At 46.3% G+C, this 24,966-nt stretch overlaps 1 protein-coding gene across 2 annotated transcripts in view; it reads left to right on the top strand.

The window, feature by feature from the left end:
- Positions 1 to 8,773, top strand: part of cfap300 (cilia and flagella associated protein 300) — a 41,462-nt gene extending 32,689 nt beyond the window's left edge. The window contains exons 6-7 of one of the 2 annotated variants that reach the window (XM_038818576.1): positions 5,443 to 5,509; positions 8,399 to 8,773. In XM_038818576.1, the coding sequence (XP_038674504.1) occupies positions 5,443 to 5,509; positions 8,399 to 8,530 (199 nt within the window). In that variant the 3' untranslated portion in view covers positions 8,531 to 8,773. Of the gene's footprint in view, positions 1 to 4,376; positions 5,066 to 5,442; positions 5,510 to 8,398 lie in introns of those variants that run through there. The other variant, XM_038818577.1, reaches the window with a different exon arrangement.
- The last annotated feature ends 16,193 nt before the right edge of the window (positions 8,774 to 24,966 follow it).

A 24,966-nucleotide genomic window follows, 5' to 3' on the forward strand; every position in this document is an offset into this window, starting at 1 on the left:
GGTGGCAAACTCCTGAAAAAGCCGCCGCAAATGAACGTAGAAATGTTTCCATTGAATGCGCCCATAGCCCTTGTGAGGGCCAAAACATTTGCAGCTTTGGTATATGTTATTTTCTTTTCCACTAGGTAGCAGATGAACAGATTAATGGGGAGGGAGGGGTCTTCTTTCTGCTGATGGTAAAGGAAGCTTTACCTGTGCTCACTATGTCACAACTACCTGGAAGTACCCATTGCCAACATCTGGTAACCAATATGGAAAATGTTGGAACTAGAAGAAGTTAAATCACTCAGCTTGCTTCACAAATATCCATCCCTTTCCCAGACAAGAATCCTCCTTATATTTCATACTGCAAGTAAGGCTTGCAAGTTTATCGTTTGAAGGTCCCTTGTTGCATTTTAGGAAACGGGAGTCACATTTGCTATTTTCCAATTGTCTATATTTTGGAACACAGGAACCCCCCCAAAAGTAAATCATTAATTACTCGAACCCGTTCCACTGTCTGGTGAGATCATCTAACTCCACGGGCCGGATTTACATCATGGAGGTGGGAATTAACATTTGAAAACTTTCCTGGCATCACAATGCCACCTCCATCCCGGCAGTGCTGGCTGGTAGGATTTTTATCTGAGGGAGGTGGAGACGACCGAGAGTCAGGCCTGCCGCCAGAGCCTGAGGCAGGCTGATGCCAGATCAGTCAGGTTAAAAGGCCTGGCTGTGTTCACAGTAGAAGCAGTCTTCTGGCCACAGACCCATAGATGTGCAAGTGAGAGGGGAACAGCAGAGAGAAGAGCAGCAGAGGGGTGCAATTTTCAACCAGGATTACTAGTGAAAGAGTCAACAGGCAAAGGGTGAGTTTTAACTGAAGCAGTGTCTCAGGAAGTACAGATTGTCACACCTGATGGTGACAGACATCTACAATGTCCAAGAAAAAGACCCGCTTCCTGCTGGAGTTGGTGGTGATGCATTACTGGTGGCTGTGAAAGGCTACTGCTGCTTTCAATTATTTTCCTTCTAGATCCTTCCAGGACTCTCCGGGGGTCATATCGAGAATCTCCCAATCAACAGCCCACAAACACCTGAGCCTGTTTACTCGGGCCAGCAATTATGCTGACTTTGCTTGTGATTAACTACTCTGAATGAGTGAATGGTCAGATTTCCGGCTCCGGCTGTCTTCCACTTGTGCAGGGTGTCATTCACTTACCTGCAGCAATCTGTGCACCTCCACACCACCTAGGTACTTATCAAATGTAAGGCCTTTCACTCCATCAATGTGCAGTTGGTATTCAATGTGAGAACAGTTCAGCCAGAGGGAAGATAATGGGTCAACCAGGGCAGTCCTGTTTATGGATTTTGGGAAGAAGGAGCTGTTTTGGGGTTGGTGGACTACAAGGTTGCAGGTTGTGGAGAATAGATCTTCAGAGGAAATGAGGTTAGTGACAGTCCTGAATGTAATGACTTGATGTTCGGTGGTGGAGTTAAGGTCCAGAGGGAGGTAGAGGAAATACCTCTATTTGAATCTGTTGGGAGTAATTATGGTAGTTGAGTCATTTAAATACTGCTTTAAACCTCAATTCTGGACATCCCAGCCATGGAGCCTGTTTCCTGACCTGCTAGGAGCTCGCCAGGGTCACTGAGGTGAGTGCACAGCAGGAATAGCATCTTAGTGAAACTGACGAGCTGGGAATGGTTTGATCACTGAAATTGAGGAACTCCAGTCATGATCGAGTGGGAGGTTAATGTTCAAAACACTTTACCTGCCAAGTACTTCTACGTTACTTCCTGTTACCGGCATTCGAGGGTTGGGCAGATTTTGCAGCTGCACCTTCCACTCTTGGTGAGAGGCAAAAGAAGAAGCAAAACCAGCAGCAGCGCCAGCCTCAATTGCACGCCCTTCCACAGGAAATCCAGGTGGAAGCAAGTAAGACCCCCATCACAGGTAGTGCCGTACTGAAGGAGTACTGCATTGTCAGAGCTGCTGTCTTTTGGAACAAATCTGCTTGGGTGGATGTAAATAATTCCATGGCATTATTTTGAATAACAGCAGAGTTAACGCTGATGTACTGGTCAATATTTATCCCTCAATTAATATCATGAAAATATAGGGGTGGCATGCGGCGCAGTGGTTAGCACTGGAACTGTGGCGCTGAGGACCCGGGTTCAAATACCGGCCCTGGGTCACTGTCCGTGTGGAGTTTACACATTCTCCCCATGTCTGCGTGGGTTTCACCCCCACAGCCAAAGATGTGCAGGTTAGGTGGATTGGCCACGCTAAATTGCCCCTTAATTCGAAAAAAATAATTGGGTACTCTAAATTTAAAATAATATATATCATAAAAATATAGAATACCTGGTCATTATCGCAATAATGTGTGTGGGAGTTTCCTGGGTGCAAATTGGCTGCCCTGTTTCCTACATTACAGCAATGATGACACTTCACAAACTATTTAATTTGCTGTAAAAGATTTTGAGACATCTGGTGGTTGTGAAAAGTGCTATATAAATGCTAATTTTCCTTTCTTTGAATGGAGCAGCTGAGCACACATTGACAGTGGCTGATAAGGGCAGCATGGTAGCATAGTGCTTAGCACTGCGGCTTCACAGCTCCAGGGTCCCAGGTTTGATCCCCGGCTTGGGTCACTGTCTGTGTGGAGTCTTCACGTTCTCCCTGTGTCTGCGTGGGTTTCCTCCGGGTGCTCCGGTTTCCTCCCACAAGTCCTGAAAGACGTGCTCTTAGGTAATTTGGATATTCTGAATTCTCCATCTGTGTACCTGAACAGGTGCCGGAATGTTACTTTTCACAGTAACTTCATTGCAGTGTTAATATAAGCTTACTTGTGACAATAAAGATTATTAAATTATTAAGGTATAAGCCACCGGAGGGATACCCCCAACACCCTACCTCCCCATGCCTCTCGGTCTGTTCCTCGCACCAACTTGTGTGCTCTCTTCAAAGAAAGCAGAGAGATAGAACATAGAATTTACAGTGCAGAAGGAGGCCATTCAGCCCATCGAGTCTGCACCGGCCCTTGGAAAGAACACCCCACTTAAGCCCACAACTCTGCCCCTTACCCGTAACCCAGCAATCCCACCAACCCCTTTGAGAACTCACAATGGCTTGCTTGGAGAGGAGGGAAGGACACAATTTGTGAGGTTGGCTATGAAGTGTAAGTGTGAATGGAGCATAAGATGAGTATGAAGGGGATGTGAGGTGTCTGGAGAGAGAGGAATGAGTGGAGCTGCAAGATATAGGAGAATGCTGTTTCCTGACCTGTTAGAATCTCTCCAGGGCCACTGAGGCAAGTGCAAAGCAACAAGAGCCTCTTCAGTGAAACTGACAAGCTGAGAAGGCTTTGATCAGTGAAATTGAAGAACTCCAGCCATGGTCAGGTGAGAGGTTGATGTTTTCTGACCTTTAGTTTAAAATGTCTTTGGGCATTTTTCTCAGCCAGCCCATCCTTTCAGAGTTAACCAATCAGCTGCATAGGCAGCTGTGATGTTTAAAATTGTTACACTGGTTTAAAACGTCACAGGGAACAGAAGCAAATAGAAAATGGCAAGCCTGTTTAATCGATCACCTAGATCAATGGTTCTCAACCGGGGTCCACATGGACCCTGGGGGTCCATGTAACATTACTGGGGGTCCACACAAGTAAAATACCGAATTGGGGGTCCACGGTGATATTTTAGTGGTCCATAGAGCAATTCTACTTCAGAACAAATTAGACTCTCTCTCTCTCTCTCTCGCACTGACAAAGGTCAAAGAGAGATTATAATCTATCTAATTTACCTTGAGGGCTGAAGGAGTTTATGAAGGACCCAGAGAGGAAATGCTCTTTGCCAGAAGTCTTAGGACAGACACAAAAGGTGAAACAATTTTTAATGAAGTTGTTACTTATTTCAAGGAAAGCAATATTCCACTCAAAAATATAATTGCATGTGCTACTGATGGTGCACCATCCATGACTGGCAAATACAAAGGTTTTATTACACTCTTGAAAAAGGCTGTCCCTGAAGTATTTTGCATACACTGTGTGATACACCGTCAACACTTAGTTGCAAAGCAATTGGGCGGACGTCTGCATGATGCCCTTAGTGTTGTGATAAAAGTGGTTAACCATATTAAATCAAATTCTCTTCGAGATCGCCTCTTTCGTGAATTCTGCAGAGAAAATGGAGAAGAGTTTGAACGCCTTGTAATGCATACTGAGGTGAGGTGGTTATCAAAGGGGAATTGTCTTCATCGTTTTACTGTACTTTGGGACTCTATTGTCTTATTTCTGGCTAACACCCAGCTTGGAGAACAACTGCTTGCAGCTAAATGTGATGTATTTTACTTATCTGATATATTTGAAAAAATCAATTTACTTAATAAACAGCTCCAAGGAAAACATTCTGATCTCATATCCAGTAAAGGTGCTATTACTGCTTTTCTGAGAAAACTGCCACTGTACAAAATTAATATCAGACGTCGTGCATTTGAACAGTTTCCTTGTTTGACCTCGATTAGCAGCGATTTGCACGATGATGACCTTGCATTGTATGCTGAATATTTGGAAAATTTGCATGAAAATATGCAAGCTCGGTTTAGTGACCTACTCATGATGGATATACCAACTTGGGTGGCAATTCCTTTTGAAGTTAATGCTGCCGATGTAGACATTTCTTTACAGGAGACCCTCATTGAATTACAAAGTGATGAAATATTGCACGCAAAATTCAAAGATGGGAAGCATAATATATGGAAAACAAATGACACTGCTAAAAAGTACCCACTACTCTGGGATAAAGCACAGCTCTACGTTATAGCTTTTCCATCATCTTACCTTGTTGAATCAGGATTTAGTCGTGTTCTTCACTTATTATCCAAAGCTCTTAATAGACTCGGCATTGTGAAAAAGGGTGATCTTCGACGATCATTGACCGCGATGGAACCGAATATTAAAAGACTCGCTGAGCAGCATCAACCACAGGGATCTCATTGAATAAATCTGCATTTTTTTTCTTAATTACTCACTTAGGCCTATCTTAAAATGGTTTATTATGAATTATTTACTAGTGTACATAATGCTCTATAGAATTTAATTGTTAAATATGTTTATTTGCAATAAATTAGTTTTCCTTCAAAATAAAGCATAATCATTTACTATTTCTTTAATATTTGATACAATTCCTTTACTTTTTTGCTAGTGAAAAATATAAGAAGCTTTTTTTTCTGTGGAATGGCTATGGGGCTCCACAAAAAAAAATTAAGAGGAAAAGGGGTCCATGGGTTAAAAAAGGTTGAGAACCACTGACCTAGATAAATGAAAGGATTTTGCTGACAAGTAATAACCTATTGATTTAAAAGGGCTCTTGCACCAGCCTCCTCCAGAACAAATCCCTCACAGAACTAGAGCAGATACCTATACTATAAAATATTGAACTATAATTATTTTCTTGTAGCGTACAGAAAGACCCTGAAACAAAAGATATACATGTCATCTCTACGGTATTCAAGGTTACAGCCAGTGTAAGTACCGGTTTAAAAACAAGAATTATATTTTAATTTCTTTGAAATGGCTGAAATAGTGATTTCAATGCTGAAGCTTAAATATTAAATTAGTCAATATTTATCAATGAACAATGAATTTCTACATATAACATTGCTGTCCACTACATGAATGGAAGCATTAACCATTTAAAATAAGAGTATTAACATCTGAATTACAGTAGCAGGCAGAAGAATGTGTTAACTATTTGTCAATTGTTATTACCAATGAATGATTATTCATGTTTTACCAGACCAAACCACTGGAAATAATTTGTGATGTAACATTCCATAAAAACAGAAGAAATAGAAGCAGGAGTACACCATACAGCCCATTGACTCTGCTCTGGACTTTTAGTACAATCATGGCTGTTCTTTGGTCTTGACTCCAGTTACCTGTACACTTCCCATATCCCTTGAAAGACCAAGAATATATTTATCTCAGCCTTGAAAATATTCAACGATGGAGTGGCCACAGCCCGCTCAGACTATGCCCCAGTGTTCTAGATTCCCCAGCCTGGGGAAATAACCTCTTGGGTGGGATCAGGGTTGGTTTAGCTCAGTGGGTTAGACAGCTGGTTTGCGATACAGAACAAGGCCAGCAGCATGGGTTCAATTCCCATAACAGCTGAGAATTCTGAATACTTCCTCTGTGTACCCGAACAGGCGCCGGAATGTGGCGACTCGGGGCTTTTCACAGTAACTTCATTGCAGTATTAATGTAAGCCTACTTGTGACAATATAAGTTTTTTATTTATTTATTTATTCTCCGTTGGATGACGCCGAAATTGGGAATCGCAATTGGGCGGAGAATAGATTCCGATGCCAAATCGGAATTCTTCGTCACTTTGACAGCGCCATCAATGCATTCCGGAACGCACGTACAGTAAACACTCGGCCCATCGGAGGCGGAGCATCGTGGATGCCCTGGAAAGTACTGGCTTGGGCCTGCTAATAACAGTAAACATTTACTGTTATTAGCAGGCCCAAGCCAGTACTTTCCAGGGCATCCGCGATGCTCCGCCTCCAATGGGGCGAGTTCCCAACGGCGCGGTTCACTTGTGCTCTTAAAAATCGTGAAATCGGCATCCTAGCTGCTGAGGGAAAGAGAGGTGGTTACGAAAAATGTCAAACTTTGCCATAGTTTGCTGACGATTGTGCCGCTGGCTGGGGGCTTCTACCAAAGCCAGGGGAAGTAGTTGGGGGTGGCCCAGGAGGTGGGCTATGGAGTCGGGGTGGACGGAACACCACTGTCGCAGCCGTCAAGGCAGCCATGTAGCTGTGCACACCGCTGACTGCCCACTGTGAATTTAAGGCCACGGGTCATTTAGATCCCCCCCTCAGGCAAACCCCCTATGTGCCCTCAGGCCCCAGCTGACCCATCAGTTGTGTGGGCACGCTCCAGCGCAAACAGTGCCATCTTGTTGGCTGGGATGGTGTGTGTGGGGAGTGAAGTGTGTATATGTGGCTGCAGCTTGTCACCCTTCCGAGTGTCAATCACGGACCCGGCGAATTGCGCACCGTTTTTCATTGGAAACGATGGTGTTCCATGTGGCGCCGGTGCTAGCCCCTCCACAGTTGCTGAATTGATCCAGGTTCGGCGCCAGTTTTGCTGTCATGAATGTCCACAAATCTTGTGTCGGCGTCAACACTTATTCTCAGAAACAGAGAATCCTGCCCCTTATATCTACCCTCTCAATCTTGTTTGTTTCACCTTTCATTTTTTGAACTTCAGAGGGCGTGATTTAACGCACAAAAAACAGACTCCCATTTTGCACGTGTATAGCGGGGTCTTTCTCAGCGCTTGTAACACCAAGAACGATCTCGCTATCAAACAGGACTCTTTTTTTCTGGCCTCGAATGGGAACTCCATGCCGAGGCCACACTTTGAGCTCGTCAGTGCAGAAAGAGATTGGGATGCCATTTTTAAAAGTTGCTCCGATTTCTTCCCCCCCCCCCAGCCCTCACCAAACCTCTTAAGGGTACCTCTGGGTCTGATCCCTGGCATGGACAACCTGGGCACCTTGGCACTGCTGTCCTGGCATCTGGCAGTGCCACCTGGGCAGAGTGGCACTGTCATGGTGCCAGCCTGTGTAGCAGTGCCAATGTGCCTGAGTGCCAGCAGGAGTGCCAGGTTATCACCCTGCCCAGAACCCAACCACCCAAGGGCCCCTGATGGCAGTGGGGACCTCCCAGGTGCCGTTACTCCCAGTCCATGTTTCTGTGGACCAGTGTTAAATGGCACCATGGTGAGATCTCCCAAGCATGGGTGTTTGTTCCCAGACCTCAGGAGAATCAGGCAACATATTGAAATATTGAAAGGCTCACTTAAAAAGATCCAGATCGCAACGAGATCTTGTAAGGCATTCTGAGCGTCACAAATCACTTGAGACGCCTCGCGTGAGATTTGACGGCCTCATCGCGTCACTGAGCCGGGCACAACGAGGCCATTTGATTGCGCCCAGAGATGTTAGGCCCAATGTACACATTATCTCATTATAGGACAATGCTCTGTATTCTGCAATAATCCAGGCTAGGTTCTGTTTCTGCACTCTCTGGCCTACCTCTGCTCATAATAAATGTATCCGCTTCTACCTTCGTTGAGATCAGTTACTCAGTATAGACTGCTCTGTATAATGGTGCTACACCAGGCAGTGTCTTTGGCCCTTGCAGAATTTATTTTAGTGAATTAAATACTAAATTATAACAATTTTGAAGATTATAATGACTGCCATTTATTTGGGCATTATGTATGTGCAGTAAATATTTCAGGATTAATATTACCTTCCAAAATGAAATTGCTTTGTTATTTTATTTGTGAAAATGTGACAAACTGGGATACTAATTATTCACTACTGTCTTTTTAACTAGGATGATTATGGCCCATGCTACCCTTCCACTAAGAAGCATGAACAGACTTTTGCCTATCTGATTGTGGATCCCCTAAAACGTCATGTGCATGTGCTATACCATTGCTTTGGAGGAGGATTATTCTGCAATTAATATTTACAATCGCCGTCTTTGTTGGAATGTTATTACTAATGGATTATTTAGCTGAAGATGCTCTGCGGTGAAAAAATTCTGTGTAAGAAAGAAAACAAGGGATTATCTTTCAATATTTGAGACTTTCTTTGTATTTTATTAGAATTTGTCGTAAAGGGAAAATGAAATGTATGCAGCTTCAGAGAATCTGCCATGTACAGCTGTTTAACTTAAATAAATCACATTGGTTTTGCTGTGAGAAAATTTGTGAAGTTATGCATCTGGAATTTCTGAATATTAGTCATTATAAATATGGTGTAACTTACCTGTTTGTTGCATTTGTTAAATTATGTGAATGTAACTCAGTTTTATGCAGCTTAAAGCTTTTACATCTGCTTTTTATCTTGACCACTTTTACAATAGTATTTTTGGATCCTGATTCCATTGACATTTATAACGGGTAACATCATAAAATATTGTTGATTTCATGACCATTATCCCGAAGCTGTCAAGTGCATGGTGAAACTCTGAACCACAAGACCTAAATATGGCCCATTGGAAGCAGAGACAGGATATGATGGGCAATGAAGAAATGGCAGAGGCATTGAACAAATATTTTGGGCTAAATTTCACTACCAAGGTGAGTAGCTTGAGTTGGCGAATTTCCTGACTCACTGAACTCGTCTCGGTGGGAAGGCCCCTGAATGTCGCAGTATTCGCTCCAGCAAGAGAGGTAGCCACAGGGGTGGCTGAGTGCCCAGGGAGGCTGATTAGAAGGCCTGCCTGAGCTCTGGGACTTTATTCCAGTGGTATTAAAGGCTTTTAGACCTCTAGCTATCGCTCTATCTACCAATTCTCCATGCCACTTCCATACTATCTCATGTCCCAAAGAACAATACAGCACAGGAACAGGTCCTTTGGTCCTCCAAGCCTGTACCAGTCATGATACCACCCTTGGACAAAACCCTCAGCACTTCCTAGTGCCCTATCCCTCTATACCCATCCTATCCATGTATTTGACGAGATGCCTTTTGAATGACGTAAATTTTTCTGCTTCCACAACCTCCCCTGGCAGAGCGTTCCGGGCACTCACCACCCGCTGTGTAAAAAAACCTGCCTTGCGGGGCAGCACGGTGGTGCAGTGGGTTAGCCCTGTTTCACTAGTTGCAACAGTGGGTTAGCCTTGTTGCACCTCACGGCACTGAGGTCCAAGGTTCGATCCCGGCTCTGGGTCACTGTCTGTGTGGAGTTTGCACATTCTCCCCGTGTTTGGGTGGGTTTCACTCCCACAACCCAAAGATGTGCAGGGTAGGTGGATTGGCCACACTAAATTGCCCCTTAATTGGAAAAAAATAATTGGCTACTCTAAAATTTTTTTTAAATATGCCTCGCACATCTCCTCTAAACGCTGCCCCACTGACCTTAAACCTATGCAATCTAATGACTGACCCCTCCACCCTGGGCAAGAGTGCCTGCCCATCCACTCTATCCATGCCCCTGATAATCTTGTAGACCTCTATCAGGTCACCCCTTAACCTCTGTCATTCTAATGAAAACAGTCCAAGTCTCTTCAGCCTCTCAGCATAGCTATCACCCTCCAGCCCAGGCAACATCCTGGTAAACCTCTGCACCCTCTCCAAAGCCTCCACATCCTTCTGGTAGTGTGGCAACCAGAAGTGTGCACAATATTCCAAGTGCGGCCTTACCAAATTTCTATAAAACTGCAGCATGACTTGCCAGTTTTTATACTCGGTGCCCCATCCAATGAAGGCAAGCATTCCGTATGCTTTCTTGACTACCTTTTCCACTTATGTTGCCAGTTTCAAAGATCTGTACTCCCAGATCTCTCTAACTTTTTCTATATTCCTAAGAGTTTTGCCATTTACTGTATATTTCCCCTCTATGTTACACCTATCAAAATGCATTACCTCACATTTGTCCGGATTAAACTCCATTTGCCATTTCTCTGCCCAAGTCTCCAACCTATCAATGCCCTGCTGTATCCTCTGACAATCCTCAACACTTTCTGCCACTCCACCAACCCTGGTGTCATCTGCGAATTTACTAATCAGACTAGCGACATTTTAATCGCTTATTGTCACAAGTAGGCTTCAATGAAGTTACTGTGAAAAGCCCCTAGTCGCCACATTCCGGCACCTGTTCGGGGAGGCTAGTACAGGAATTGAACCCGCGCTGCTGGCCTTGTTCTGCATTGCAAGCCAGCTATATAGCTCACTGTGCTAAACCAGTCCCTATGTATTGTTTATGTATACTACAAGCAACAGGCCCCAGCATAGATCTCTGTGGAACATACTGGTCACAACCTTCCATTCAGAAAAACACCCTTCTACTGCTACCCTGCCTTCTGTGACTGAGCCAGTTCTGTATCCATCTTGCCACCTCACCTCTGATCCCGCGTGACTTCACCTTTTGTACCAGTCTGCCATGAAGCACCTTGTCAAAGGCTTTACTGAAGCCCTCCCCTCATCAATCATCTTTGTCACCACCTCAAAAAACTCGATCAAGTTAGTGAGGCGTGACCTCCCTGTCACAAAACCATGCTGTCTTATCGCTGATGAGTCCATTTGTTTCCAAATGGGTATAAATCCTGTCCCTGGGAATTACCTCAAAGAATTTACCTACTACCGATTTGAGGCTCACCGGCCTATATTTTCCTGGATCATCAATGCTACCTTTCTTAAACAGCGGTACCCCATTAGCTATTCTTCAATCCTCTGAGATCTCAACTGTCGCCAATAAGGATTCAAAGATGTCAGTCAAGGCCCCAGCAATGTCCTCCCTTGCTTCCCTCAGTATTCTGGGATAAATCCCATCCAGCCCAGGAGACTTATCTACCTTAATGTCTTTTAAAACACTCAATACCTCCTTTTTGATGTCAATATGACTCAGACTATTCACACACCCTACCCAAGAATTATCTTCCACAAAGTCCTTTTCTTTGGTGAACATTGATGCAAAGTACTCATTTACTACCTCATCCATTTCCTCTGGCTCAACACATTTCCCCCACTGTCCTTAAGTGGTCCAAACCTTTCCCTGGCCACCCTCATGCGTTTTACATATGAATAAAAAGCTTTGGGATTCACCTTAATCCTACTTGCCAAGGACTTTTCATGAGCCCTCCTAATTTCCCATTTCAGCACCTTCCTACTTTCGTTACTTCCTCTACTTCCTCAAGTGTTTCGATTGTCCCCACTCTTCTAGACCCCATTCAAGGGCCTCCGTTTTTTTTTGACGAGGTTCACAATATCCTTCGTTATCCAAGGCTCCCTAAACGTCCCATGCTTATCCTTTGTTCTCTCAGGAACGTGTCTTTTCTGAATCCTAATCAACTGTCACTTGAAAGACTCCCACATGTCCGCTGTTGATTTACCCTCCAACAGCTGCACCCAATCCAAATTCTTCAATTCCTGTCTACTGTTATCATAATTTGCCTTTCCCCAATTTAGCACCTTAATGCGAGGGTTACCCTCATCCCTATCCAAAAGTACCCTAAAACTTACGGAATTATGGTCACTACTCCCAAAATCTTCCTCTACTGAAGCCTTAACCATTTGTCCATGCTCATTGCCCAATACCAGGTTCAGTACAGCCCCTTCCCTAGTCGGACTATCTACATATTGCATCAAGAAGCCTGCCTGAATACACCTTACATACTCTGCCCCATCCAAGCCCCTAGCACTAAGTTAGTCCCAGTCAATATAGGGGCAGTTAAAATCTCCTCATACTCTCCATGTTAACTGATGCCCATCAACCCACTATACACAATGGATGCAAATTACCGGCCTCGTCGTGCACAACGTGGTAACGCGATGAGGCCTCGCGCAAGATTCGCAACGCTTGATTTGTCTCATGAGATTCAACATTCAGCTCATTTAAATATGTCTGTGCCGGATTCTCCCTGAATAGGAGGCCTAATGACCTCGCCTGGGTCACGTCACCAGGGCACCATTTTGCATTGGTCTACACAAACAGGGACTAGGCATAACGGCACCCAGGCCATTAGAAACCCCTGGGTGGTCGGGCTCTGGGCAGGCTGGTACCCTGGCACTGCCAGACTGGCTGGGGTACTGCCAGGGTGTCGGACCCAAGGTGCCTTGCCCATGAGAGGTGGGGTGAGAGGGGGGCCTCGAGGGCCACGTAAGAAATTTGTTGGGAGCAGTGGGATGGTCCAGATGCCGTGGTGGGGATACAGAGAGGTAGAAAGATTGGGCACCCCGATTCGCGAGTACTCTTTCTGCACTGGAGAGCTGACCTCGACAATGCAGAAAATGATATACAAGTGTGGCCATATCAGGCCATTCTTCACTGAGGCCAAAACAAAATGGCAAAGTGCCGTTGAATAGTGGGTCTTTAGCATTGAGAAACACCCTACTAAATGTGCCTGAAACAGGACTCTGTTTTTGTCCTGTTGAATCACGCCCTATGTGCAACACCAATTAACTATATGGGAATAATGGCATATGCAGAATTCAAAAATACACCCATTCACAAATCCTCTTTTGCATCAAAAACTGCTGTTCCCACAGCCTTGTAAAAGTGTCAATCAAACAGACAATTAAATTATCAATAACACTTCACACCTCTTAATCTTTTGAAAATAAATATTGAGGCATTGATAAAAGGTCACAGAAGGAAGAACTTATTATAACCCCTGTTATAATAAGCACCCAGAGGAAACCCATGCAGACACAGGGAGAACGTGCAAACTCTGCACAGTGACCCAAGCCGGGAATCGAACCTGGGACCCTGGCGCTGTGAAGTAACAGTGCTATCCACTGTGCTACCGTACTGCCCACATTATGGAGGGAAGGAGAGTTTGTGATGGGTCCATGGGGAATGGGCAGGAGGAGAATAGAGTGAGTGTTGTTTGAAATCCATGATCAGAATTACAGCCCCAGGTCCCTGGTGCTGTGAAGTAACAGTGCTAACCACTGTGCTACCGTGCCACCTATGTGTGTGTTAGTTCAAAGATGTAAAGTATCTGGAAGTTTACCCGGACGCCGTCGATCCCCTCCATCATCTGCTCCATGATCAGGACGCAGAAATGATGCCGAATGGCATCCGGTTGTAGCAGAACCTGCCAAAGGGTGTGTTGAACATACACAGCTTTCTGCTTGACTCATCTAGTTGGATCTGCCAGAAACCCTTCGAGGCATCCAGTTTTGAGAATAGTTTGGCGTGGGCCATCTCAGACGTGAACTCCTCCCGTTTCGGAATCGGGTAGTGCTCCCACATGATATTCTGATTCAGGTCTTTAGGATCAATACAGATCCGCAGCTCGCCGGACAGCTTCTTGACGCAGACCATGGAGCTTACCCAGTCTGTGGGTTCCGTGACCCTAGAAATGACTCCTTGGTCCTGGAAGTGCTGGAGCTGTTGCTTGAGGCGGTCCCTGAGGGGCGCTGGGACTCTGCGAGGTGCGTGAACGACAGGCGTGGCGTTGGGCTTGAGTAAGATTTTATACCTGTACATGAGCGTGCCCATGCCTTCGAAAACATCACGGTATTGCTGGATGATGGAGTTGTGCCTTGAAGTCTGTGTCAGAGGAAGCAGACAGCAGGCATGGAAGATCTGCACATTGCAGCGTCCGGACTTGGCGGGACATTGCTGCTTTAAGTGGGCAGAGCCGCCGGAGTGTCGGGACATTCGTCGCGCCACCGCACATGCGCTGGGCGATCCAGCGTAGCGCGCACCTGCGCGAAGCGGTCGGTGACGTCAGCACGCTCGCTGCATGTAAGCGCAGGACTCCGCGAAAAGCGCCATCGTTCAGATCCAGAGCCTGAAAAGACTTAATCATTTGGACCCGTTCTGCCTCGTAAGGGGCTTGCCGCACCGTTTCAGCAGCCTGGATGCAGGAGTAACGCGTGGAGGCGTGTTCATGAAGTACACAGGTCTCAATGGCCATGGAGAGAGTGAGCTGCTTTACTTTTAGTAGCTGCTGGCGCAGGGGCTCAGATTGAACACCAAAAACAATCTGGTCACGGAGCATGGAGTCGGAGGTGGACCCGTAGTTGCAGGACTGCGCAAGGACGCAGAGGTGGGTAATAAAGGACTGGAAAGGCTCATCCTTACCCTGAATTCACTGCTGAAACATGTATCTCTCGAAGCTCTCGTTGATCTCGACTGCGCAGTGACTATCGAACTTCAGAATTATGGTCTTGAACTTTGATTTGTCCTCCCCCTCATCGAAGGTGAGTGAGTTGTAAATGTGCAGAGCATGGTCACCGGCTGTGAAGAGGAAGAGAGCAATCTTTTGTGCGTCCGAGGCAGCTTGCAGGTCCCTGGCTTCGAGGTACAGCTGGAAGCGCTGTTTGAAAAGTTTCCAGTTCGAGCCCAGATTCCCAGCAATGCGGAGAGACGGCGGCAGGCGAACGGAGTCCATTCTGTAGGATGGCTGGAGACTGGTGGAAGGCAGATCACTGAAAGGTAGGTCTCAGAAGTGCGAGCATCCCTCAACTTCTGGTACCATGAAGTGTTGGCTAGTGTAGACTTGAGAGATGAACAGACACTTCCAACATTGATGAAGGTTCAACTCAATTTTATTAACTACTTCTAACTAACTAACACACGATGACTGTGGGTCTAAATGATGCTAACTTAAACTAGAGACCTAAGCCTTGTCCGAACCAGTTGATTCTCTCAGCACGTGTTGTGAGTCCGTGCTGGGCTGAAGTTCCTGTTACACTCAGAGGCAGCACCCAGAATGAGTGGGAACCGTGGTGCCCTCTGCCTTTATAGTGTGTGTATTCTAACTGGTGATTGGCTGCGGTGTTTGTACATGTTGATTGGTCCCTGTGTGTGTCCATCCGTGTGTGTGTCTCACCATGACATACGTATATTATGACACAGTGGTGAGGCTGTCACAAATACTCTGTATTGCAAGGCAAGTGAGGGGTAAATACAAATAAGATTTTTGTTCCTGATGCTGTCTCAATGTCCACTGCTGGAATGTGTAGATGAAGACAGGAGATCACTCAACCATAATGCCTCTGGATATGCAAAACCACTTACTAGGTCCATATACAAATAGAAACTGCTTGAGAAAGATACTGAAGGGCTACAAACACCTGCAGAAATATATTTAAGCAAGAATTTCAAGATTCTGGAAAGAAAAGAAAGTTGGACTATATAAAGTTGGAAGCATTGTGTATTTGAACATTACTTGGCACATCAGTAGCTGGGGAGGACAGATTGAATCAGTGGCAACGCTACAGTTTGTTACAAGTTTTTACAATGGTTTTAATCTTGCCAATGTTTAACTGTGGAAATTGAAATTCGTTAGAACCAAGTAAAAGATTAACGATTTAAGTAAAACAGTCGTTATGCTCCCTGTAGAGTCCTATGTCTTTTAAAGAGATTTGAATTTCCAGTGAACAACTTGAAATCTTGTCATGCAAACCCTTTACGTTTGGAGGCTTTTACTGTAACAATAAATAACAATAACAATAAATTATTTACTGTAAATAAACATATTTAGTCAGCAATCGATACTCTAAACCAGTGTTTTTCAAACATCTTTTTTCCCGAGAACTACATTTTCCAACCAGCTGACCTTTGGCACTCATGCTGACTGACCTTTGTGACAAATGCCACGTTTGTTAACCTTTAATGCGAAAGTGGAGTCTGCTTGGTCCTCATGATCACACTTGAATCAGGTTAAAGGAGAAGAGGGCAATATACATATCAGGTGCAGACTTCAGCTAATTTCTTCAGCCGTCTTCACCTTTATGAAAAGATATAGGTTGGCATGAAGGACAATAGCAACAAAATGTCTGCTTTACTCAGCACTGGATACTCCTGGGAGATGCTACTCCAGAATGCTGACAACCTTAGCGGCTTCTGCCGTGTTTTGAATGAGGTATTACAGGTCAGCTACAGCAGCATTGTCTTTTTATTATAATAATAATCTTTATTGTTACAAGTAGGCTTACATTAACACTGCAATGAAGTTACTGTGAAAAGCCCCTAATTGCCACATTCCAGCGCCTGTTTGGGTACACAGAGGGAGAATTCAGAATGTCCAATTCACCTAACATCACGTTTTTTGGTACTTGTGGGAGGAAAACAGAGCACCCGGAGGAATCCCGCGCAGACACAGGGAGAACGTGCAGACTCCACACAGACAGTGACCCAAGCAGGAATTGAACCTGGGAACCTTGCGCTGTGCAGCAACAGTGCTAATCACTGTGCCAGCATGGTTATGTGCCATAGCAAACAAGTGAAATTGGCTTATAGCCATTAGAACTGGTAGGAGTTTACATGCTCAGTTTTACCATAAATTTTAAAAGGCAGTTGAAAACGTAACTATCTTATAAACTGTCACATTTGTAACATGGTGCACAAAGAAACTTTATGTACACATGCTCAAAAGTGCATTATCAGAAGAAATTAAACCTCTTAATGTTATAACTACGATATTAAAAGTTGTTATCACACATTAACCTGAATAACTTCTAGTCATACGACACTGGTTGCGAATGGACTTAAACTTGGGATGCATACTATAACGAGAGGTTACATGATAGGAATTATATTTTACTGGGCAATTAAAGAGTAAGTAATCATACATGTTGTAGCTGCAAGTATACTTATGGAGCTTACTCACAAGATACTATATCCACGTAAACCATTTATCTAGCATGTTTATGGACACATAGCTGTGCTGTAAAACCAAGAAAATAAAATTAGAATTATAGACTTTCAAAATGAATATTTATCTTTGTTTTTAATACGCTTACATAGTATTATTGAGATCCAGATCTGTGTGTTTTGATACCCAAGGTCTGTTGCGTGACAATGTCCTGAAGCTACAACCTTCAATTACAGCTCAGATTCTGTGTGGTCTATCTGACTCTGATAAGAAAAGATCAAGAGAGCAATAAGTGAGCCTGAAAACATAGGAAGGAAATGCAAGTCAGAGAAGCAGAAGCAGGGCCATATTTCTAGCGAGAGCCCTTGACAAAGACAGTATTTGTTGTTGCTGGACTGAGAAAATGGCCATTTGGTCAACAGTAGCAAAGCCTGTTGCCTCGCAGTAGCGCTGCATATACAGTTGCTGTGGAAACCTTGTCCTGACTTTGCTTGGTAAAAATAAATTCCTACTGAAAAGTTTTTTGCCACAATTGTGGGGTTAACTGTTTTTATATAATTAAAACTGCTATTTTTACACATTGGTCACTGAACTTGTGGATAAATTATTTCTGTTTGGAAAACTAAATGCACCAGTTGTAGGCATACACCAAATGTATTTGATTTGTAGCTATAACCAAATTATCTGCACATAATTGTGTACACCAGTGCCAGCAATAAATCAACTTTCTATAGTTAACAGAATCTATGTATACAGTGGACAGTGTTTTAAGTACCAGGAGGGGTGGGTTTGGGTGGACGTAGAAGGGTTGACATGCAGCACAGCGGCACAGTGGTTACCACTACTGCCTCACAGCTCCAAAGAGGACCTGGGTTCAATTCCGGCCTCAGGTGCCTGTCTGTGTGGAGTTTGCACTTTCTCCCCATGTCTGCATGAGTTTCCTCCGGGTGCTCCGGTTTTCTCCCACAGTCCAAAGATGTGCAGGTTAGGTGGATTGGCCATGATAAATTTCCCCTTGGGGTTGGGTTATACCATAGAATTTACAGTGCAGAAGGAGGCCATTTGGCCCATCGAGTCTGCACCGGCTCTTGGAAAGAGCACCCTACCCAAGGTCAACACCTCCACCCTATCTCCATAACCCAGTAACCCCACCCAACACTAAGAGCAATTTTGGACACTAAGGGCAATTTATCATGGCCAATCCACCTAACCTGCACATCTTTGGACTGTGGGAGGAAACCGGAGCACCTGGAGGAAACCCACGCACACACGGGGAGGATGTGCAGACTCCGCACAGACAGTGACCCAAGCCGGAATCGAACCTGGGACCCTGGAGCTGTGAAGCAATTGTGCTATCCACAATGCTACCGTGCTGTGGGGATAGGATAGAGGCATGGGCTTAAGTAGGGTGCTCTTGCCAAGGGCCGAATGGCCTCCTTCTGCACTGTAGGGATTCTATTCTAATCTAAGTCCTGAATAGCGGTGTACTGTTAATGAATCATTGTTGTGGTTTAGCCTTGCTGATCCCAGCAAGTTCCACACAGCTTAGGAAACCCCTGAGATTGATGTTCAAATCAGAATGCTGTGCCAAACTGAATTTCTATGCTTTGATCAGTGACCTGCTGGTGTCTACAAGCCCATGGAGGTTGAACTTCTAGATGGGCATAATCATGCCCAACTGCAGACAATGGCCTATAACTTCCGGGTGTCAGGGCTTCATAACTGGAGATGATCCCACAGGTGCACTGGGAAACCCTCTGGGTGGGTCCTCAGGTAAGGATCACCCAACAATACCCAGGATGTTCAATCTTCCATTGGGCAATGACCCTGCAGTTGGAACCATTTGAAAGTAATATTTAAATTGCAAATTTTGGATAGAACCAATTGCCTTACTAAAATAATTAACCAGGAAATGTTTGAAAAATTAAAACCACTTCGAACTCCTGGGTAATTATAGTACTGACCAGCATCCCCACCCGCCGACATTCCACAGAAATACCCCGATCTCCTCTGACTACCTGATCCCTCACACCCCACTGATCAGCGACCCCCCAACCCCCCCCCCCCCCCCTCACTGCTCTGCACACCTGGCACTCAACCCCCCCCCCCCCTCCCCCCCTCCTCCCTCACTGCTCTGCACACCTGGCACTCAACCCCCCCCCCGACTGGCCACACAACCTGTCCCCACTGACCCCCAATTAGCAAACCGCCCCTACTGACTACCCTATTCCCTGACCACTCCCGCTCTGACCACCAAACCCCTCATCCCACCACTGATCACCTAACACCCTGAACCATCAACTTCCACAACCCCCACCACTGACCACAAAACCTCTCCCCACTGTCCACTCAAGCCCCCTGCCCCATTCACCAACCAAACATGAAACAGCTCCTTGACCAACCAATTTCTCACCCCCCCCCCACAACCGATCCTCCCCCACTGACCACCTAGCCTCACCCCCCCCCCTCTCTATTGATCACCCGAACCCCTCCCCAGCCCCCCAGTGCCACCTTCTTACCATGCAAACGCACCTTCACCCTGGTTCCTGAAAGTGGCTGGACCTTTAAACATACTTGATGTTATGAAAATGAAATGAAAATGAAATGAAAATCGCTTATTGTCACGAGTAGGCTTCAAATGAAGTTACTGTGAAAAGCCCCTAGTCGCCACATTCCGGCACCTGTTTGGGGAGGCTGTTACAGTTAGTGCTGTAAAATAGAGGGTGTGTCTTCCTTACCACTGACTCTGCAGCCCTCGACTGAAGGCCTCGCGAACCTACTGCACTGCATACTGTTCTCTCCCGGGCTGGGTCGGAAAGTCAGGTGAGAAAGGAGCAGGTGGATTTCCAGCTAAGAAGTTAGGAGCGGAGCGACAATTCACCTCTGAATATCACTCCACGGACATTCAGGTCCGATGTAACCAATGTGCTCAGGCGACTTTAAACAGAGCATCACAAAGCTTGTGACCAGCTGGATTTGCTCACAGGATTTACCCTGAGGACCTCAATTCAATGCTTTGAAGGTACTTTCTCTGGAAATGAAATGAAATGAAAATCACTTATTGTCACAAGTAGGCTTCAATGAAGTTACTGTGAAAAGCCCCTAGTTGTCACCTTCCTGTGCCTGTTCGGGGAGGCTGGTATGGGAATTGAACTGTGCTGCTGGCCTGCCTTAGACTGCTTTAAAAGCCAGCGGTTTAGCCCAGTATGCTAAACCAGCCCCTAAGCTTGCCCAGGACTTTAGTCAGTTTGATTTCAACTTTCTTTCAACTGTAATCATTTGCCATCATTAGATATTACTTACACGGGGAAATCATAGCCTACAAAGCGCAAAGAGATAGGGAGGAAAGGGTGGCTAGGCAGAAGCTGGTCGACTCCATACTGGAGGTAGACCATAAATACTCCGAGGCCCCGACTGTAGAACTCCTGGCGGAGAGAAAAGAATTACAAAGGAACTTTGACCTGCTCTCCACCAGGAAAGCAGTACACCAACTCCGCCAGGCACGCGGGGCCCTATACGAACACGGAGACAAAGCCAGCCGCCTGTTGGCCCACCAGCTGAGAAAGCAGGCAGCCAGCAGAGAAATTGCGCAAATCAGAGATACCAGAGGCACGTTGGAAACAGAACCAGAGAAGATTAACAAAACCTTCAAGGCCTTCTACCAAGAGCTGTACACCTCAGAGCCCCCAACGGGGAAGGCTGGGATGAACCGGTTTCTTGACGGACTGAACATACCAGTTGTGGGAGAGGGCAGAAAACGGGATCTGGAAGCACCACTAGCACTGGGAGAGATCATGGAGAGCATTAGCTCCATGCAGGCGGGGAAGGCGCCGGGACCGGACGGATTCCCGGCGGACTTCTACAAAAAATTTGCGACAGCGCTGGCCCCGCACATGCGGGAGATGTTCACAGACTCGCTAGCTAGGGGCACGTTGCCACCCACGTTAGCACAGGCCTCAATCTCGCTGATACCTAAGAAAGACAAAGACCCAACGGAATGTGGGTCATACAGACCCATATCTCTGCTGAATGCAGACGCCAAAATACTGGCCAAAATCCTAGCCAAAAGGCTAGAAGACTGTGTACCTGAGGTGGTCACAGAGGACCAGACGGGCTTTGTCAAAGGTAGACAGCTGACCGCGAACATCAGGCGCCTGCTGAACGTGATAATGACCCCCTCCGGGGAGAGAACACAAGAGGTGATCGTCTCCCTGGACGCAGAAAAGGCCTTCGACAGAGTCGAATGGATATACCTCATAGAGGTACTGGAGCGGTTCGGGCTTGGAACAGGGTTCACAGCTTGGGTAAAGCTCCTGTACAACGCTCCCATGGCGAGTGTACAGACCAACATTACCAACTCCCAATACTTCCAGCTGCACAGGGGCACCAGACAAGGATGCCCACTGTCCCCGCTGCTGTTCGCACTAGCAATCGAACCGCTAGCAATCGCGCTCAGGGCAGCAAAAAATTGGAGGGGGATCCGAAGGGGAGGTAGAGAGCACAGAGTCTCACTCTATGCGGATGATCTGCTCCTCTATATCTCGGACCCACAAAGCAGCATGGACGGAATCATCGCGCTCCTGAAAGAGTTTGGAGCCTTCTCGGGCTACAAACTCAACATGAGCAAAAGTGAGATCTTCCCATTACACCCGCAAGGGGGGGGGGGGGGCAGCACTAAAGGGGCTGCCGTTCAAACAAGCCCAACATAAATTCCGCTACCTGGGGATCCAAATAGCCCATGACTGGAAAGGGATCCACAAATGGAACCTCACCAGCCTGACGGAGGAAGTTAAAAAGGACCTGCAAAGATGGAACACACTCCCGCTCTCCCTCGCGGGGAGAGTTCAGACGATCAAAATGAACGTACTGCCCAGGTTCCTCTTCCTGTTTAGATCCATTCCGATCTACATCCCCAAGGCCTTTTTCAAAGCGCTGGACAAACTCATCATGGCGTTCGTATGGGGGGGTAAAAATGCTAGGATCCCAAAGAAGGTCTTACAAAAAACAAAAACCAGGGGAGGGTTAGCCCTCCCGAATCTACAATTCTACCACTGGGCAGCAACAGCCGAGCGAGTAAGGGGATGGATCCAGGAGCCAGAAGCTGAGTGGGTGCGTGCGGAGGAGGCCTCCTGCATGGGAACCTCCCTCCGGGCCCTCGCCGCGGCAGCACTCCCATCCCCACCCAAAAAACACTCCAGCAGCCCAGTGGTGACAGCCACCCTCCAATCCTGGAACCAACTGCGGCAGCAACTTGGCCTGACCAAAATGTCGAACAGGGCTCCCATCTGCAACAACCATAGGTTCAAACCAGCACTGACCGACGCCACCTTCAAAAGGTGGAGGCAGGACGGGGGGACACTGACAGTCAGGGACCTATACACGGACGACAGGATCGCAACACTGGACGAACTGACAGAGAAATTTCAGCTAGCTGGGGGGAACGAGCTACGGTACCTGCAGCTCAAAAACTTCCTACGAAAGGAGACAAGGACGTACCCACAACCGCCACGACAGACACTACTGGAAGACCTACTGGACGCAAGTATCCTAGAGAAAGGGAACTGTAGTGACATGTATGACCGACTGGTAGATAGGGACGACACCGTACTGGACGCAACAAGGAGGAAATGGGACGACGACCTGGGGATGGAGATCGGGTGGGGACTCTGGAGCGAAGCACTGCATAGGGTCAACTCCACCTCCACGTGCGCAAGGCTCAGCCTGACGCAACTAAAAGTGGTACATAGAGCCCACTTAACAAGAACCCGTATGAGTAGGTTCTTCCCGGAGGTGGAAGACAGATGTGAACGGTGCCAAAGAGGCCCGGCCAACCACGCCCACATGTTCTGGTCCTGCCCCAGACTCGTGGAGTACTGGACAGCCTTCTTCGAGGTAATGTCCAAAGTGGTGGGAGTGAGGGTGGAGCCATGCCCGATAGTGGCGGTCTTCGGGGTTTCAGAACAGCCAGATCTATTCCTGGGGAGGAGGGCGGATGCCCTTGCCTTTGCCTCCCTGATCGCCCGCCGTAGAATCCTGTTTGGCTGGCGGTCAGCAGCACCGCCCAGAGCTGCGGACTGGCTGTCCGACCTCTCGGAATCTCTCCAAATGGAGAAAATCAAATTTGCCATCCGAGGGTCGGACAACGGCTTCCACAGAACGTGGGAGCCATTCATGCAACTGTTCCGGGACCTATTTGTGGCCAATGTACAAGAGGAAGAATAGTCGGGGGAAGGTAGCGGGAGGGGGGGGGGGGGCTACAGGTTCGTTACGGGGGTTCGATGGCTAGCTAAGGCCCAAAACCAAGCTAAATAAACATGTTGAGGGGGGGGGGGGGGGGCGCAGTTACTACTACGAAGATGCTTACCTGTAAATATGTATGTTAATTTTTGCGTGTTTGTTTTTGTTTGTTTTTTTTTTTCTCTCTCCTAACAATTTGTAATTTGTTCAATATAAAATACGAAAACTGAATAAAAACATTTATAAAAAAAAAAAGATATTACTTACACTCACAAGCAATCATCTATGTGTCATTCTATTTCATTTCTGGGGCTGGTTTAGCACAGTGGGCTAAACAGCTGGCTTGTAATGCAGAACAATGCCAGCAGCGCGGGTTCAATTCCTGTACCGGTCTCCCCGAACAGGCGCCGATGTGTGGCGACTAGGGGCTTTTCACAGTAACTTCATTGAAGCCTACTTGTGACCATATGCGATTAAAATGTCGCTAGTCTGATTAGTAAGTTTGCAGATGACACCAGGGTTGGTGGATGGCAGATAGTGTCGAGGGTTGTTAGAGGATACTGCAGGACATAGATAGGTTGGAGACTTAGGCAGAGAAATGGCAAATGGAGTTTAATCCTGACAAATGCGAGGTAATACATTTTGATAGGTGTAACATAGAGGGGAAATATACAGTAAATGGGAAAACTCTTCGGAATATAAAAAGTTAGAAAGATCTCCCCGAACAGGTGCCGGTGTGTGGCGACTAGGGGCTTTTCACTAACTTAATTGAAGCCTACTCGTGACAATAAGAAATTATTATTATTATTTTCTCTCAGAACTGACTGTTTAGCTAGCATTGTCACACAGAACCATATTTGCAATGTCAAATAAATTTGTTGTCCTGCAGTGGTCACAACAAAATGTGACTATTTACAGCTGAATATATGCTAAGTCCCAGCTGAATATCTTTGCAGTGTGTACGGTCACTCATCCCACACCCACCCCCCCAAACCCGCGCTATCCTTCCTCCCTCTCTCTCTCTCCCCGCCCTCCCATTAAACCCCTCATTCTGCTCCCCAAACCCCTCTTGCACCCTTCCCCTTCTTCCCTTCCCTCCTTTCCCCCTCCCCTCCATTCTTCATTCCTTTTCTAACCTCCTCTTTCCCTCCTCTGCTTCACACTCCTATCTTCTCCCCTTCCCTGAAAAATGTGAATTAAGAGGCTGACGGGTGGGAGAAGTTGAGTGTGGAGTCTGGGGTTCAGAGAGGCGAGTTTCGACCTTGAGACTGGAGAGGAGGGGCACATATTAGACCATGAGGCCTGAGGAGTGTGTGGGGTGGGAAGCATAGACCCTAAGGCTAAAACAAATTAAGCACTGATAGGAATCAGGTGGTGCTCTCAAGCTTTTAGCATGTAGCAGTACATTTTGTTTCATATTATTGAAAACTTGAACAAATGCAGATATTATTTAATTAATTTCCTTGTATTTTTCAATGCAAGTTGCTGAGAATATGGGATAGTCTTAAGCGTGTGGGAATAGCTTTGAGTGTGTTGGGATGGTTTTGAGTATGTGGGGATAGCTTTGACCATGCGGGGATAAGCTTTGAGTGCACGGGGACAGCTT

This window comes from Scyliorhinus canicula, chromosome 14 (assembly GCF_902713615.1).
Source record: "Scyliorhinus canicula chromosome 14, sScyCan1.1, whole genome shotgun sequence".
Lineage (NCBI taxonomy): Eukaryota > Metazoa > Chordata > Chondrichthyes > Carcharhiniformes > Scyliorhinidae > Scyliorhinus > Scyliorhinus canicula.